At 31.2% G+C, this 15,337-nt stretch overlaps 1 protein-coding gene across 1 annotated transcript in view; it reads left to right on the top strand.

The window, feature by feature from the left end:
* The window catches only part of LOC127719263 (H(+)/Cl(-) exchange transporter 6-like), a 91,341-nt gene that overhangs the window by 51,943 nt on the left and 24,061 nt on the right, over positions 1–15,337 (top strand). The window contains exon 21 of the mRNA XM_052225279.1: positions 3,567–3,675. Coding sequence (XP_052081239.1) covers positions 3,567–3,675 — 109 coding nt within the window. The remainder of the gene's footprint in view (positions 1–3,566; positions 3,676–15,337) is intronic.

The raw sequence follows: 15,337 nt of genomic DNA, 5'->3' as shown, positions 1-15,337 counted from the left end.
GTTAAAGCGAAAGTGACATGGAGTTAAAGTGATGAATAAGTCAAGATCTATCTGATATGAAATTTTCAGACCAATTGGACCACCCAGTGTAGGGTTACTGTCAGAAATAGTTTATTTTCATGTTTTTTTTTTTTTTGTTTTTGGTGTTATCTTTAATATTATGATAGATAGAGAGAAAGTGTAAATTGCATAAATTTTCATCTAAGTAAGATCTACAAATAAGTCAAATGATCAAAATAGTTAATTGATTCCTTAAGGAGTTATTGCCCTTGAAAGGTTTATTTTTTTCATTTTTTCGTGCAAGTCTATTAATTTGTCAAAAATCTTCTTCTCTGAAACTACTGGGCCAAATACTTCCAAACTTTTACTGAATGTTCCTGATGGTATCTAGTTTATAAAATGAATCCGAAAATTTGATCCATCAACAAACATGGCCGCATTGGCTAACAATAGAACATAGGGGACAAAAGCAGTTTTTGGCTTATATCTCAAAAACTACAGCAGTTAGAGCAAAAGTGAAAGGAGTTAAAGGGATAAATGGGCCATGATCTATCTGAATTGAAATTGACAGACAAGTTCGACAACCCATTGTTGGGTTACAGTGGGAAATAGTTTATTTTTATTAAATTTTACTGTTTTTGTTTATTTTCTTTAATATTATAATAGATAGAGAGAAAGTATAAATGGCAATAAATGTTCAGCTAAGTAAGATCTACAAATAAGTCAACATGATCAAAATAGTCAATTGACCCCTTGAGGAGTTATTGCCCTTAAAATGTTTTTTTTACATTTTTTGTGAAAGTCTTATTACTTTTTTCAAAAATCTTCTTCTCTGAAACTACTTTGCCCAATATTCAAAAACTTTAATTGAATGTTCCTTAGGGTATCTAGTTTATAGATTGTATTCGGGGATGTGATCCATTTAAAGACATGGCGGCAGTTTCTAAAAATAGAACATAGGGGTCAAATGAAGTTTTTGGCTTTCATCTCAAAAACCAGAGCAATAATAGCAAAACTGTCATAGGTGAAAGTGTTAAACAGGTTTAGATCTACCTATCAAGTAATCTTCAGAACAATAAGACAACTTATTGTTGGGATACTGTCCAGAAATAGTTAATTTTTAGGTACAGTTTTGGGTTATGTATTATCTTTAATATTATTATAGAAAGAGAGAAAGTGTAAATGTCAAAATTATTCAGCAAAGTAGGATCTACAAATAAGTCAAATGCCTGAAACTGAAATTACAGATGAGCGATATCAGGCTCTCATTAGCTTCTTGTTTTTAAATGTTTTTTTATATTGTTAATTGCTTATGATCATGAAAAATATCTCTAAGGACGGAATATCTCCCACCAGTTTACCCCTGAATGGCCTTGAATCGAGCAAGGACCTTAACAGACTTATTAAAAGACCTATGATATATGTGGGAGATATTTAAGTATGACATCGTTCTTGTCCTGTAACTATTTAAGTTATCAACGACACTTCGACCCGATAATTTAATCGGGTGTCAATTTCAATACATTTTACATCGAGTAACTAAATGTCAGTTTCCATTAATTTTATTATATTCCCTGGTAGGCGTATAATTGATGAGAAACAATTAAGATTTGCATAAATCTTTGCAGGAGTATCACCAGGATTTTTTTATGACGTCTAACGTATTAATTTACTTTTTTCAGATTTTTCTCTGTATTTAAATTTATTTGCTTTAAATAAATTACAAATAGTGAAAGTATACAGAGATATGTACACATCAGTATTACAGAATATTGTGTGTTATTTTAAAAGAAAACACGATTTTATTTTATTTTATCTTAAAACTATAAATCTGATGTCGTTGTACGAAATATTAAATTCATAATTGAAATTGCAATGTCATGGTAGAAGTCATAATTTATTGATACACGCAACAAATACTATTTCTATAGATTCTGGATGAACCATATTGTCCATCAAACCATTGGATTACGTGGTCTATACAGTAAATATCTTAACTATACCAGGCTGATTACAAAGACATTATGTAATATATAATACAGTTTGGTTAAAATGTACCTGAATGTAAAGAATTTGAAAGACATTTTTGATTGACTGATTGGTGATTAACGCCATTTTCAGCGATATTGTGCTATTTCGTGGTGGTCAGTTTTTTTTTACGGAGAAAGCCGGAGTGCCCAGAGAGAACCACCGACCTTTGGTAGGAAAACCGACAATCATAGTCAATTAAGATTGGAGTCGAACGCACTTGCCACGTGCCGAATTCGAACCCACAATCTCAATAAGTGTTGACAGCCTTACGATACAACAGTTCGACTACTTAGACCACTCGTCCACCGAGACTTCTGACCAATCAATGACATTATGTAATATATAATACAGTATAGTCAGAATGTAATTAATTTGAATGACATTTTTAAATTTTACGAAACAATTTAAACAAAAACTGAAGTATTCCCTTAGAGCCAATTTCTTAATGCATGTAGAGTAAAATTTTGGTTAGCTTGCTTGCTTTGTTTGTATATTTTACAATTGTAATTAAGACAACGTCCAATCAAATTTAAATATAATATATACAGGTTTAACTATGCCTATCTATATTGTTTGCAGATGTCTATCTTAATTACACTGCTTGAGCAAACGCTCATACAAACATAGCAAGCAAGCCAACCAAAGTCTTACTCTACAAGCACTAGGAAATTAGCTCTAATTACTTATGTATTTTGCCTTTTGATACAGCTTTGTCTACTTACAAGAGTTCAGTTAGCCAGTAGTCAATACTTCTGTGTTGACATGAATTATCAATAAAATGTTCATATTTATAAATTAACTGTTAACAAAACTGAATATTTCAAAATACTAAGAATTTTCTATCCTACGGATAGATGTCCCAGATTAGAGGAGGGTTGGCGCGTCTCCAAACTAGTTTAATCCCGCAACATTCTGTATGTGCCTGTCCCAAGTCAGGAGCCTGTAATTCAGTGGTTTTCGTTTGTTGTTGTATATTATATTTGTTTTTCATTCATTATTTTGTACATAAATCAGACCGTTAGTTTTCTCGTTTGAATTGTTTTACATTTGTCATTTCGAAGCCTTTTATAGCTGACTATGCGGAATGGGTTTTACTCATTGTTGAAAGCTGTACGGTGACCTATAGTTATTAATTTCTGTGTCATTTGGTCTCTTTTGGAGAGTTGTCTCATTGGCATTCATACCACATCTTCTTATTGTTATATTAGCTTTATTTGGCAACATCTTTCGGAATTTTTGGACTCAAGGCTCATCATCTTCTTACTTTATTTGGCCTTTAGAACTTGTTTGATTCGAGCGTCACTGATTAGTCTTTTATAGACGTAACGCGAATCTGACGTACAAAATTTTGATCCTGTTCTCTAGTTGATTTATACATATAGTTTGGGTTGTTCGCAATTGTTGCATACAAATATGGGGGTGGAAATGCAATATAAAAAGGAAAATGAATTATTAAAAACCAGCATCTGAAATCTATCTATTATTACCAATTCCATTTGGAGAAAAAGATCATTTCTAATGATTTATTTTTTTAGAGAAGAAACTGTTCCGAAAAATGCTCACTGGAATTTAACCGGAATGATCATGCGATATCAGCTAGTTACTTTACTAAAGAAGAGAATTTGGTACAGAGAAGAGGATGGGGTATGTTCTTTATATAAAAAAAAAAATCCAAGTTTGCAAGAAGGGTTAAAGCTTTACCTTATAGATTTTTTTAGTGGTACTGTTAACTGTTGACATGTTCTTTTGATTGTCATTGTTCATGTAACATGAAATACTCTGATATCTGCGTTTTTCACCGATTTGTCATTAGTTCAGCCTGCTAACCCATCTTTTGTGATAATATATGTGACTGTGAATATTTCAATATCTTTGTTTCAGTAGTAAACAAAATTTTACATAAAAAATACAAATTAACTTTTTTTTTATAGTTTAATAGTACAAGTAATAATATATTTTATTTTTCCTTTCAAAATATATTTTCTGTTTCATTCAATACTTAAAACTTACATTACAATTCCCAAATTGTAAGACATCAACTTTTGATTTATATAAGTGTATAGTGCAAGTCCATTTGATAGATGCATATCAAATACCGTTAAATAGTCTAAACAAAAGCATTTATAAATTCTTTATAGCCATAAATGCTTAAATGATTACTTAGTTTTATATTGCAAAAGGGTCCTGACATGTCTGTTTCTCACTCAGTTCGTTTCAAATAGTTATAATAGAAAACATTTTGGTAAATGTGAAAATCGAGAAAACAAAATTGAATTAAAAAACCATTTTCAAGTCATTCGTTTTACTTATGATATAAAGTTAAGGAGATGTTGTATGATTGCCAATGAGACAACTACCCACCTAAGTTCAAATGAAATGTATATAAGCAATTTAGGCAACCGTACGGCCTTCAACAATGAGAAAACCCATACCGTACAGTCGGCTATAAGGTCCCGACATGAACAATATGAAACAATTCAATTGAGAAAACTAACGGCCTAAATTATAACAGACCGGACGAGGGTATTCATATTATTTATTTTTCGGCATTATAATGCAAAGCAATATGGCACCCAAACATCAATCAATCAGCAATTTAAACGATTAGCACATTCCATGTACTGAATCAAGACAACATACGTGCAATGTCAAAATATGAATGCATCAAGTATTGGACTGCATAATTGATGATTTCTGATTCTCGCGCTAATAAATGTTGCATGTCCTTTGTTGTAATTGTTATCAGAGATACATTGACTGACAAGGTTAAATCATATTTATACAGCTTCCAATAAATTCTAGTCAAGAAATATCTTCAGAAATGTCGTGATAAATAGTGACGCATGGATATTCTTTTCATACCGAACAATGCTTTGTTAAAATATCAAACAACTGTTGTTATACAAAGTGAACAGTTTTCGTTTCCTTATGTCATTTCGTTAATATCTTTAATGTAGCCAACACAATATTTCATATTTGGCTACTTTATTATCTGACTGATTGTTCTTTAAGTTTGATTTGTAATTGCCTGCTTAAGTTTTCTTAAAGGTATAAAGACGGTAAATAGTTAGATGAATAAATAGACATGACCTCTTTTCCGTGATATTGACAAAAGAATAATTAAACTACCAAAATTGTTCACTATTGAAGAACTTAAAAATAATTCTTTAAAGGAAATATTTTACTGAAGAATTTATTGTTACACACTCTGTCAGATTATCTTGCCTATGGGTTTTGCATGTGTTTGTTTGAAAGAATTGTATGGTCATAACCTGTTATTTTTATCCTGTAATTTTTTGCTTTTCTGACCGATTCGACACAAGTGCGCCCACAAAGAATTGACATTGGAAGACAATTTTCTTTTCGGGAACTACAAGTACTTATCTACCTTTACCAAAACTTGCATCAGAATTAAAAACTTTTTGAGTCAAATGTTTGAATATTTGAACAAAACAAGATCTAGACTGTATGTCCCTCAAAGAAAGTCAAATACAGGTGCATGTGTAATTATAAAGACAACAACGTATGATATGGTATCTTTTCGCTCAAAGTTTGAACTACCTTTTTCAGGTAAGCTCAGACAGAAATTTTGAAAAGACAACAATATTAAAAGTTCTAGATCAATGCTTATCAGAACATTCATCCTTCTAAGATCTAACTATCATTAGGCAATAACAACGGAAACTGTAAACTTTAAGATTGCAAGCTTGAATAAACGTAAGGTGTGATATGTTATATAGATACAATGGATAAGCGTGGATTCTTGAAAAAGAAACCATGAGCCCGGAGGGCGAATGGTTTGTTTTTCATGAATCTACGCTTATCCATTGTATCTATAACTTAAACTATTGTGTTAATTTCTTTTCAAAATTAAAGCCTTTTCTTAATTAGAAGGTATTGTAAGTGAGTTTAAATAACCATGTTATCGTGTCCAACGATGCATTGATAAATCTCAGATCACAATTAATTGGTTAACAAAATACAAATATAACACTTCTACCTTTAAAGATCTTTATATTACCAGGCATATGAATATTATCTGTTTATACAAAATAAGACATATTCGAAATTATTTCTAATAAAATTGAAAATGGAAATGGGGAACGTGTCAAAGAGACAACAACCCGACCAAAAAGCATATATAAAGTATATATAATAAGTATGTTATCGAAATTTTTCTAGCACTCTAGGCACATCACGATTTTCTCGCATAGGAATTTGCGAACAAACCTTTGTAAAATTATGTAGTAAAACAGATGAAATAATACTATATTTATAAAAAAAAAATTGACTAATAAAATGTAATGATTTTTGTTTCAAACATGTGAAATAGCCAATAATAATAAAAAAAAACCGGTAAAACTCGCTATTATTACAAAAATATCCACTATAACATGCAAAATTTGAAAAAAAACAGGGTAACTTAAGAATTGGAACAACAGAGAGAATACAGGGATTCGAACCTAAACCGACAAATCCCTATCTTTTAACTCATTGATTTTAACCATGCTAACCTCGCGGCTACCAACTCATACTATACGACTGCCTATTGTGTCTATATAAAGGTACAAGCCCTGTGTGTCCGATGAACCGATGTATATCAGATGTTCATTTAAATATATAAAATAGACATCTATAGTGTAACCCATTGGTAGCCGAGAGGTTTCGTGGATGTGTTGATGTCAGTCACACATAACAGATTTCAAGGAAGGGTTCGATTCCCAGTGAAGGCATATAAAAATTACAAAAATTAAAGGTAAGTTTTTAAATTAATTCCATTAGTGAACAGAAATCAGTAAATTAGCCAATTCAAACTTAATGAAATTAGGCACACAAAGGAAACAATTGAATATAATTTGGTGAGTCAATTTCAGCGGCAGATTTAGGAAGCGTTGATTCTAGAAAAAGAATCCACGGTAAATGAATAGGCTGACGTCACCACAATGGTTTAAGTGACTTTATCATATACTTGTAGAAAATAATGTTATAATTGTACTCCTTGATAAAACTAATTTATACATATATTTATTCAATAGTTTTGAGGAATTGTCTTAGCAGTGTGATATGTCTTTTGTTATCAACTGCTTCCGGTATATATCAACTGTTTCGAGTTTATATCAACTACTTCCGGTTATTATCGCATGCCTTTCTTTAACGTAATCGCAACGCATTTCGACGTCATTCTGCAAATTCCGGAAAATAAACCTCAGTGGTACATTCAAGTGAAAAACATAGCTAGAAAAACAGAAGAAATATTAGGAAACAGGAAAATATATTATTAAAAAACGCAAAACAAATAATACAATAAATGAATTTTATAAAGTTTTAAAAAAAAGTCTGTATGGCTTCTACTGAAGTATGTGATAAAAAGAACATAACATGTCATTTTTCATATCAGACCCCTTATCAGTTCATGGTCAAAATCATTTCTCGAGCCTGTCGGCTCTCGGGCTGATAAGGGGTCTGATATGAAAAATGCCATGTTATAATCTATATGTATTGAGGATAGATGTCACCAGTCATCCTGATGATACTCACTATAAAGTAAACAACAAATGGTGAACCTAACTTTGCCATATCGAAATAAAGGGTGAATAGTTTCAAACTTGTACCAAATGTACCCGCCGATTTAACAACACGGTAACTGATACTAAAACATTTAGCATTTGAAACTTATCATATATTTTACGAAAGATTATTATAATCACTACCAAAAGAATCTTTATTTCTAAGTTATGTTGTACGGTACAGACTTGTTTTTTCTTTTCGCTGTTCTTTGGGGGAAAATGTTACATTCTCCCGTTGCAGCCATGTTTTCTGCTGTTTCGTTTTCATTGTCCCTATAAAAAAAGAAACAAAAAAAACATGGCTGCAACGTACAAAATTACTTTAAATTAAAATAAATACACAAAAAGTATTTGCATTTGTTTGTGTGTTTTCCTTTGTATATGAAACGTTATTATATGAATAGTCCTTTCATAATGTCTAAGTTTTAATAAGATTTCTTGTTCATGTTCGGGTCAGCATACCTGTTTACATAAAATAGACATAGACGTATTGACAGATACAATTGACTTCCACATTGTTAACGTTTGATCTAATTGACTGTCAATGTGGTAATACGGCTTTAGATGGTTGTATTTATACAGTTGTCCTTTGTAAATATCAAAGAAAAATATCTAATAAGATGTTTTAAAATTACTTTAATGAAATCTTCTGTAAATTTGTCTCATATTTTTAGAACTGAATTCCAAATTTATACATATCAGGGGTGTCGAAATGTTATTTTACACGTAACTCTATTGGTTACTTAAAACCAAAAATACAACCAATATAATTTTTTAACTTTTATTCAACAGAGTTATACAAATGAGGATTGCAGAGTCAACAGCTAATTTCAGTGTATTAAAAATTAAAGGAATGTAATTTCTATTATGACGCATTACAGTATTTCAAAATATCCCTCGTCATTGTTAAATAACTTGTAACTAAAAATTTCTGAAAGGGATGACCGATATTTTCTTGCTTATACGTGTCATGTTGTAAAATGTTTTAAAATCTTTTTTGTGTGTCTATTTGTATGTTTTATTAGGTACTATGGAATACAATTCTACTTTACTGTATGCCGTTCATTAATCTCTATCGATCTTTTAATGTTTTCTTTGTTTCTTGAATGGTTGATTTCAGTCATTTCAATCTCGTTTCATATCTCTTAATTTTTGTTTCTAATATTTTCTAAATTTGTCGTTTTGGTGATCTTTTAAATGTATTTATATCATACACATGTAATATTTGCACATTTTGAGTCTAATAATACATTTTTTATCTTATTGTCGACATACCATTTCATTAAGCTAAGTTGCTTATCTAGTGTGACAAGTGAAAAAAGTCAGTGTTGTATAAATGACAATATGCCTTTTGATTGTCGGTTTGTTTTGTAATTCATATGAATAGTAACTCTTTTGTCGGAGAATTATCCAGTTTTATACGAAACTTATATAGGTTGTCGATGACTTTCACAGAACACCGCTTTCGACGACACCAGGCGTCTTCAAGATATGTCTGTAAGACATAATGGATTTAATTAATCGTTGAAGACCTTCAAACAACTGACAAATAGACGATCTAGAAAACAAGTATTTTGCCGTTTTTAATTTTTTTTTCATTTACTTATATTTCGTAAGATGTTGTCTCGTGTGCATCCCTACCCTCTTCGTTAGATAATGGTTTGATACTATTGTGCAACACACATTTGCTACATTCAAATACTAATATCGACTTTATGTTCAAGGTAAAACGTACTTACTGTGTTCGGATTGTAAAATCTGTTACATGTTTTAATTTCTACAGAGACTCCTAATTGATAATTATCGTTTCGCAGCGAGACGGCCACATAAAGAAAATCAGCGGTAACTGGATTTTATCTGTGAAATGTCCTTCTCAAGTTATAATATTCTTTTGACATGTGTAAGTCAATTCCACTTTTACACTTTTTCCTGATTTGGAATGGAAATCGGATTAAAAGATTTTTATGAGCCATAAAGTATAAAACAATATATAGAGAAAAAAAGTGTCTGCGAGCGCACTTTTTGGAAAAATGAAAAATTACCTTCAATAAAGAAACGACTTGAAAAACACAAAAAAAATCATATAGGTCTAACATCATTTTATTAATGATGAGTATATTTATTATGCATTCCCGTTTTGCGTATTGTGTTAATAATAATAATAATAATGATAATATTTATTCAGGTAAATGCAATATATACAAATACATAATAAGTTTTAGAAACTTAGCTAAATACAATCTTAAAATATAGCAATTGTTGTGACTTTATGCACCTCTAATGCCTTAACCAAAGGATGACCCATGAGAGCAAACATGCTTATTTCCAATGGGGTCCTTATAATCTTCATAATAAGATAAATAATATATCATTCAATTTTACAGCAATAAATATCTATGAATCACAGCTTAAAACATTCGTATAAAAAGCAATCTAATAAAATATAAAATCTGAATCTGACATTGACCTGAGTTTACTCATTAGGTGTTTTTTTACTTCATACTTAAATTTATTTTTGAATACCTTTTACATGATCTGGCAAAGCATTCTAGTTTTTAATACCACCAAAATAGAAAGAAGAAGATTCTACATCTTTGACATTTGGAACATAAAAATTGTAAGCAGTTGGTAAAGTATTCCTATTCGAGTAAGTTCTTAAAAAAAAACACTTTTTAAGTATTCTGTTATCCTTTTTTTATTGCAGCAATACATCTATAATGCGTGTTGTGCTAACAATCACTTTTTAAAAAAAAATCGGTTAAATGTATATATCAATTCAAAGACACAAAATGAAAGTTCATCCAAACGGAGGTGATTTTATCATTATCTAGAGACGAAAAAGAGATCCTTTCTATTGCCGCTTACATAATGACATGTAGCAGCTAAATATAGCTTTGAACCATTTTTATATACTAAAATGTATATTACACAGTCTTTCCATTTATTTTCTTTATACAGAAAATCTTCTCTCATTTTTGGTAACCGTGTGAAGCCTTTTCGGATTCTATCTATTCTATATATATTGTAGTGAAGGTACCTGTTTATAATTACCAGGAGTCCAAGGAATCGGCAGGTAGATAAACTGCATTGTGTTTAGTAATTTTACACAATTTTATGACTACGATATGCATTATTATTTGCCGTTTTAATCAGAAACGATTTTGCAATGACATAACCGGTCCGAAATTGCAGACCGTGGTTTAAAAACCAATTTCACATGTTTCCGGAAAACAGTGTTTTGATGACAAATAAAAATTATAGTTGATGTAAAGTTTTACTTTTGTACGTATGTACATGTATGTCCCGAAATTCTTTTACGGATAATAACTTGACTAAGCCTCAACCCAATCATTTGAAATTTAAAAATGATGTAAGAGACGCCAGTTCGAATATGACAGATTTTGTTTCTGTATTTCAAGGGTCATGCCCCTTAACAAAGGACAAAATAGAAAAACTTTGTTAATTTCACTTTTGTTTTTCAATAGTTGTGTCCCTTGATAAATACAGATAGTAGTTAGCTTATAGACATTAACTTGACGAGGCCTCAACTTAAGCATTTGAAATAAGGACCACTATACAGATTGGGACTGAGTTTGAACGATTTCGCTTTGTTTTTCAAGAATGTGCTTCTTCATAAATGGGCAAATAGATAACGGTTTGATATATGGAAGATAATTTGAGTGAGTATTAAACAAAACATTTGAAACTTTGGATTGGCTTAAGAGTTTACTGGAAATAAATCGTGATCTGTCTATGCTATAAACAGGTCTATCAATGAAGAAGTCTTTACAAAAATACCTTTGATTTAATGTAAGTCGCTTTTAATGCATAAATATTACTATTTTGTATCTTGAAAAATTCACGATGACATTTTTAATCAAAACCATTTAAACGCTTGCTTAGACATGTATGGCGAACTTTTTTTTCTATTCTAATCTCATTAAATTGAGACATATTTATTCCTTAATATAAGTCGAATTCGTTGATCAATTTCTTTCTATTAGTTTTTATTGTTAAGTGTATGTATTGTATTCTTATCTCTTTTTTTTAATTGCATTTACCTTGGGTGCTTATACACATAACTTTGTATCTAATTTCTTTAACCACTTGCAACAATTATTTTTAAATACAACAAAGCAAAAACATCAAAAGGTCTCCAGTGATAGACAAGTATCTGTACCGTATTTCAGGTTCTAAATCACTCCGACTCTATTTTCACAATTGTGAAACAATTCAATCGCATGTACAACATACCAAAGTGAATTAGCTGAAACGATATCAAATTATATATACTAGTAATACATAAAAGAGGCGTTTTCGAATGACCATTACTTAGCAAAAGAAATCTGAGGAAGTTCTTTTATAGAACACAACAGAGAAGTTGAGATCAAAATATGAACGTTAACGAAAATCTTTTATCTCTAGTAAGCTGACGCTCTCATATAAGAAAATCTGGTCAAAGTTTGAACATGATATTTTCAATTAACAGAATGGACAAATGATAGTAAATTTGTGAAGTAATATCATTGTTTTTTTTTATAATAAAATCAAAGTACAGTGTAATAAAATCAGAGAAAGGCGATAATTGATCCAAAAATGAGATTAATTTGTAAACAAATAATTAGTTTCCATATAATGTTTCAAGTGCAATAGCATATCAGATATTTGAAACATATACCTTAAGCTATTACTCATATTTATTGTATTGGCAAGATCAGATTAAGTTATCTTATATATGCACCACGATGGAATGGTACCCACTCCACCTCATTTCCATCATTGATGTCCCATAACACCATAGGGAAGCAAGACAACTCGCCCCACTGCCAAATCACCCCACGCCAAATCGCCTCACACCAAATCGCCCCACTTTTTTACCAACTCGCCCCACTTTTTATAAAATCGCCCCACTCTTGTTTACCGAATCGCCCAACTTTCTAAAAAATCGATCCACTCTGGTTGACCAACTTGCCCCACTCATGAGAAAGGGTTAAATCCCGTTAAATTTACTCCTGCCAACTCGCCCTTCTTATGAAAAAGGGTAAAATCTGAAATTCATATAAAAATATGACAAAACGTTAAAATATTTTCTTTTAATTTCAAGAGACAAGTTGAAAAAAAAACTATATGTTGCGCAAGACACACAAAAGTTCCTATATTTCACAAATACTATTCAAAAATGGATCTATTACTTTAAAAATAACCGAAGTAAGATACAGCTTTACTTTTTTTTATGTATACAGATTAAATAAAGTATATAGTTATCGTGAAACATCCTTCTAGAACAACCAATTCTAAGATCTTAAAGGCGGATTATATTCATTAAAGGAAAATGTATGAAAGGAGACTTTGTTTGGCTTCTTGAATTTGAAAATCAATACAAAATACTATAAATCTATTATACAACAGATGTTAAATAGACATCAGTCTGTAAGTTTTCAGTATCTATATTTTAAAAATGGTTTTTACATATATTTGCTGTAGTCTTTAGTTACAGAGACAATAGTATACCGATGTTCAATTCTCGTAAATCGATTAGGAAGAAACGAATTAAGGTAATAAACAAACAATGAGAGAATCTCATGAACTCCAAAAGGAGAAAGACCTTGTGCGTCTAGCATTTAATGCAAACAGCAAAAACTTCTTTAAGAGCCATATTTTAAAATATTGTTTTCAATGTCACAGATAAGAGACAAGGCTTGAAACATGTCTTATACAAATAATTCAATAAAGGTAACATATGTTTTAGACAAGGACCCGGCTCATAACTATTTTTACAAAAGGTACGTGTAAAATTGTCATTTTAGACCAAATATGTACATCAACATGTACATCACGGCATAGTCACATAACAACTTATATCTCTGTACTGAATTTACCAGATGATATCAGCCTATTCAATTATAAATAGAAGCATCATAATTTTCAAAGCATTGAAATTTTACAATTTTTCAAGTTCAGGGACGAAATATTGGATCTTTGTCGAATAAAATCGCATAAATATAGAACGACAAATTGGAGCATTGGAGCATAATCAAAATCAAGCCGAGGCTTACCGTTTAAGAAACTAAACCTTGTGTAAATCTTTTGTAAATATTCCTTGAGGCAAACTGGGTTCATTACCAGAAAGGCTCGGTCTCGGATGGGGATACCAGTATACCATTATATGTCCGTCGTTGACGAATTCTCATAAGTAAGATAGAAACGTAAGAATAATCACATAAACACATTTATTTTAGAATAAACATACACATTTATAAAACAGAAGAGACGTACTATACAAATTAATTTTGTGAGAAATAAGTTTCCGATTATTGATTATTTTTCCCAAACTTCTTCATCATACATTACTGGAAACTTTTCATAACGTTTACGATCGAGCGACTCACAAGTCGTACACGTTTAACAGAAACAAGGTTTTTGAACGTGCAATTAATGCAGGTGGGTGTTTAAAAACTCGTTGGTTTCGCAATCGACCAAAGGAGAAAATAATCCATTTTTTTTCTTAAAGTGAATGGTACGGCTTATCTTAATAGTAACGATGCAGTTTGCCAGTCATAGATGTTACAAATAATTTTCGCCGTCACCAGAGCGCTTGTGTACGTTAACAACAACGTTTTTACTACAAACATTTTTTCCTACAGAACAAAACTAGTGATCTTTGATTGACGACACATTAGTAAGATCGCCATATACGCTTGTAACATTGGCGAAACTGCTCAGGATAACATCATCAGCAGCATGGGTAACATTTGAACGACACAGACAAATAATAAGTACACATACTGTTTGACGCAGGCTTCATCCTATCCTCATTCAGTAGCATCGAGCTCAATTTTTAAATTGGGCAAGAGTACATTAACCATGGCCTCACCAGCGATGGCATAAGGTGTTCTTTTGCGATGAATCCCATTTCAACGTCTTAAATGCTGACGATCGCACAAGGAATTGAAAACAAATATGAAAGATACATTTGAATTGAATAGTGGGGCGGCGATATTGCAATGTTTTGGGCTGGTGTTTCATTTGCTACAAAACGCTATTGCATTTTTTTGTGACAGGTTTTTTATGCACAGAGATACATATAAGCACCAGTACCACATGTTGCATCAATGTTTCAAACTCATTAGTATTTGAGAGTTTTTAGCATGACAACGCTCGTCCGTATACTACCCGAATCTTCACTGACTTTCGTGCAAAGCCAAAATTCATGATGTAATGGCCATCGTTATCTCCGTATATGTCGCATATAAACACGTATTGGATGAATTAGGACATCGTTTTTGCAATTGAAAACAAATGATTATCACAGTGAATGATTTCCGTCTTCCATTAATCGAGGAATGAAGCAACACACCACTATCATTTGGCATTATCCAGAGCATTGTCTTTTTCCATGTGCCGCCGATGCATGACATATTTTAATGTAAGGGGTGTCCATACAATATGCGTACTTTTTTTAAATTGAGGATTGTTGTCTTTGAAATACTATGTGACGTCATTGTTGAGACTTGGTTTAACACATGTGACATTAAATACTGCAATATGTTATCTATTTATTTTGTATCAATTTAACCTTTGTTGTATATGCTATTATTTTTTTTGGTAAAAATTATCAGGAGTGTTTTTTTTTTTAAGTTATTCAGAATGTTTAAATGCGTCTCCATTCAAAAACGGGGGCCTTTCGTTAAAAAAATAAACTATATGTCAAACTTTAGTAAAGAGTCATTCAAAGAAAC

Source organism: Mytilus californianus, unplaced genomic scaffold, assembly GCF_021869535.1.
Source record: "Mytilus californianus isolate M0D057914Y unplaced genomic scaffold, xbMytCali1.0.p SCAF_11, whole genome shotgun sequence".
Classification (NCBI taxonomy): domain Eukaryota; kingdom Metazoa; phylum Mollusca; class Bivalvia; order Mytilida; family Mytilidae; genus Mytilus; species Mytilus californianus.
The sequence above is the reverse complement of the archived record's forward strand: the minus strand, read 5'-3'. Positions and strand labels throughout refer to the sequence as shown.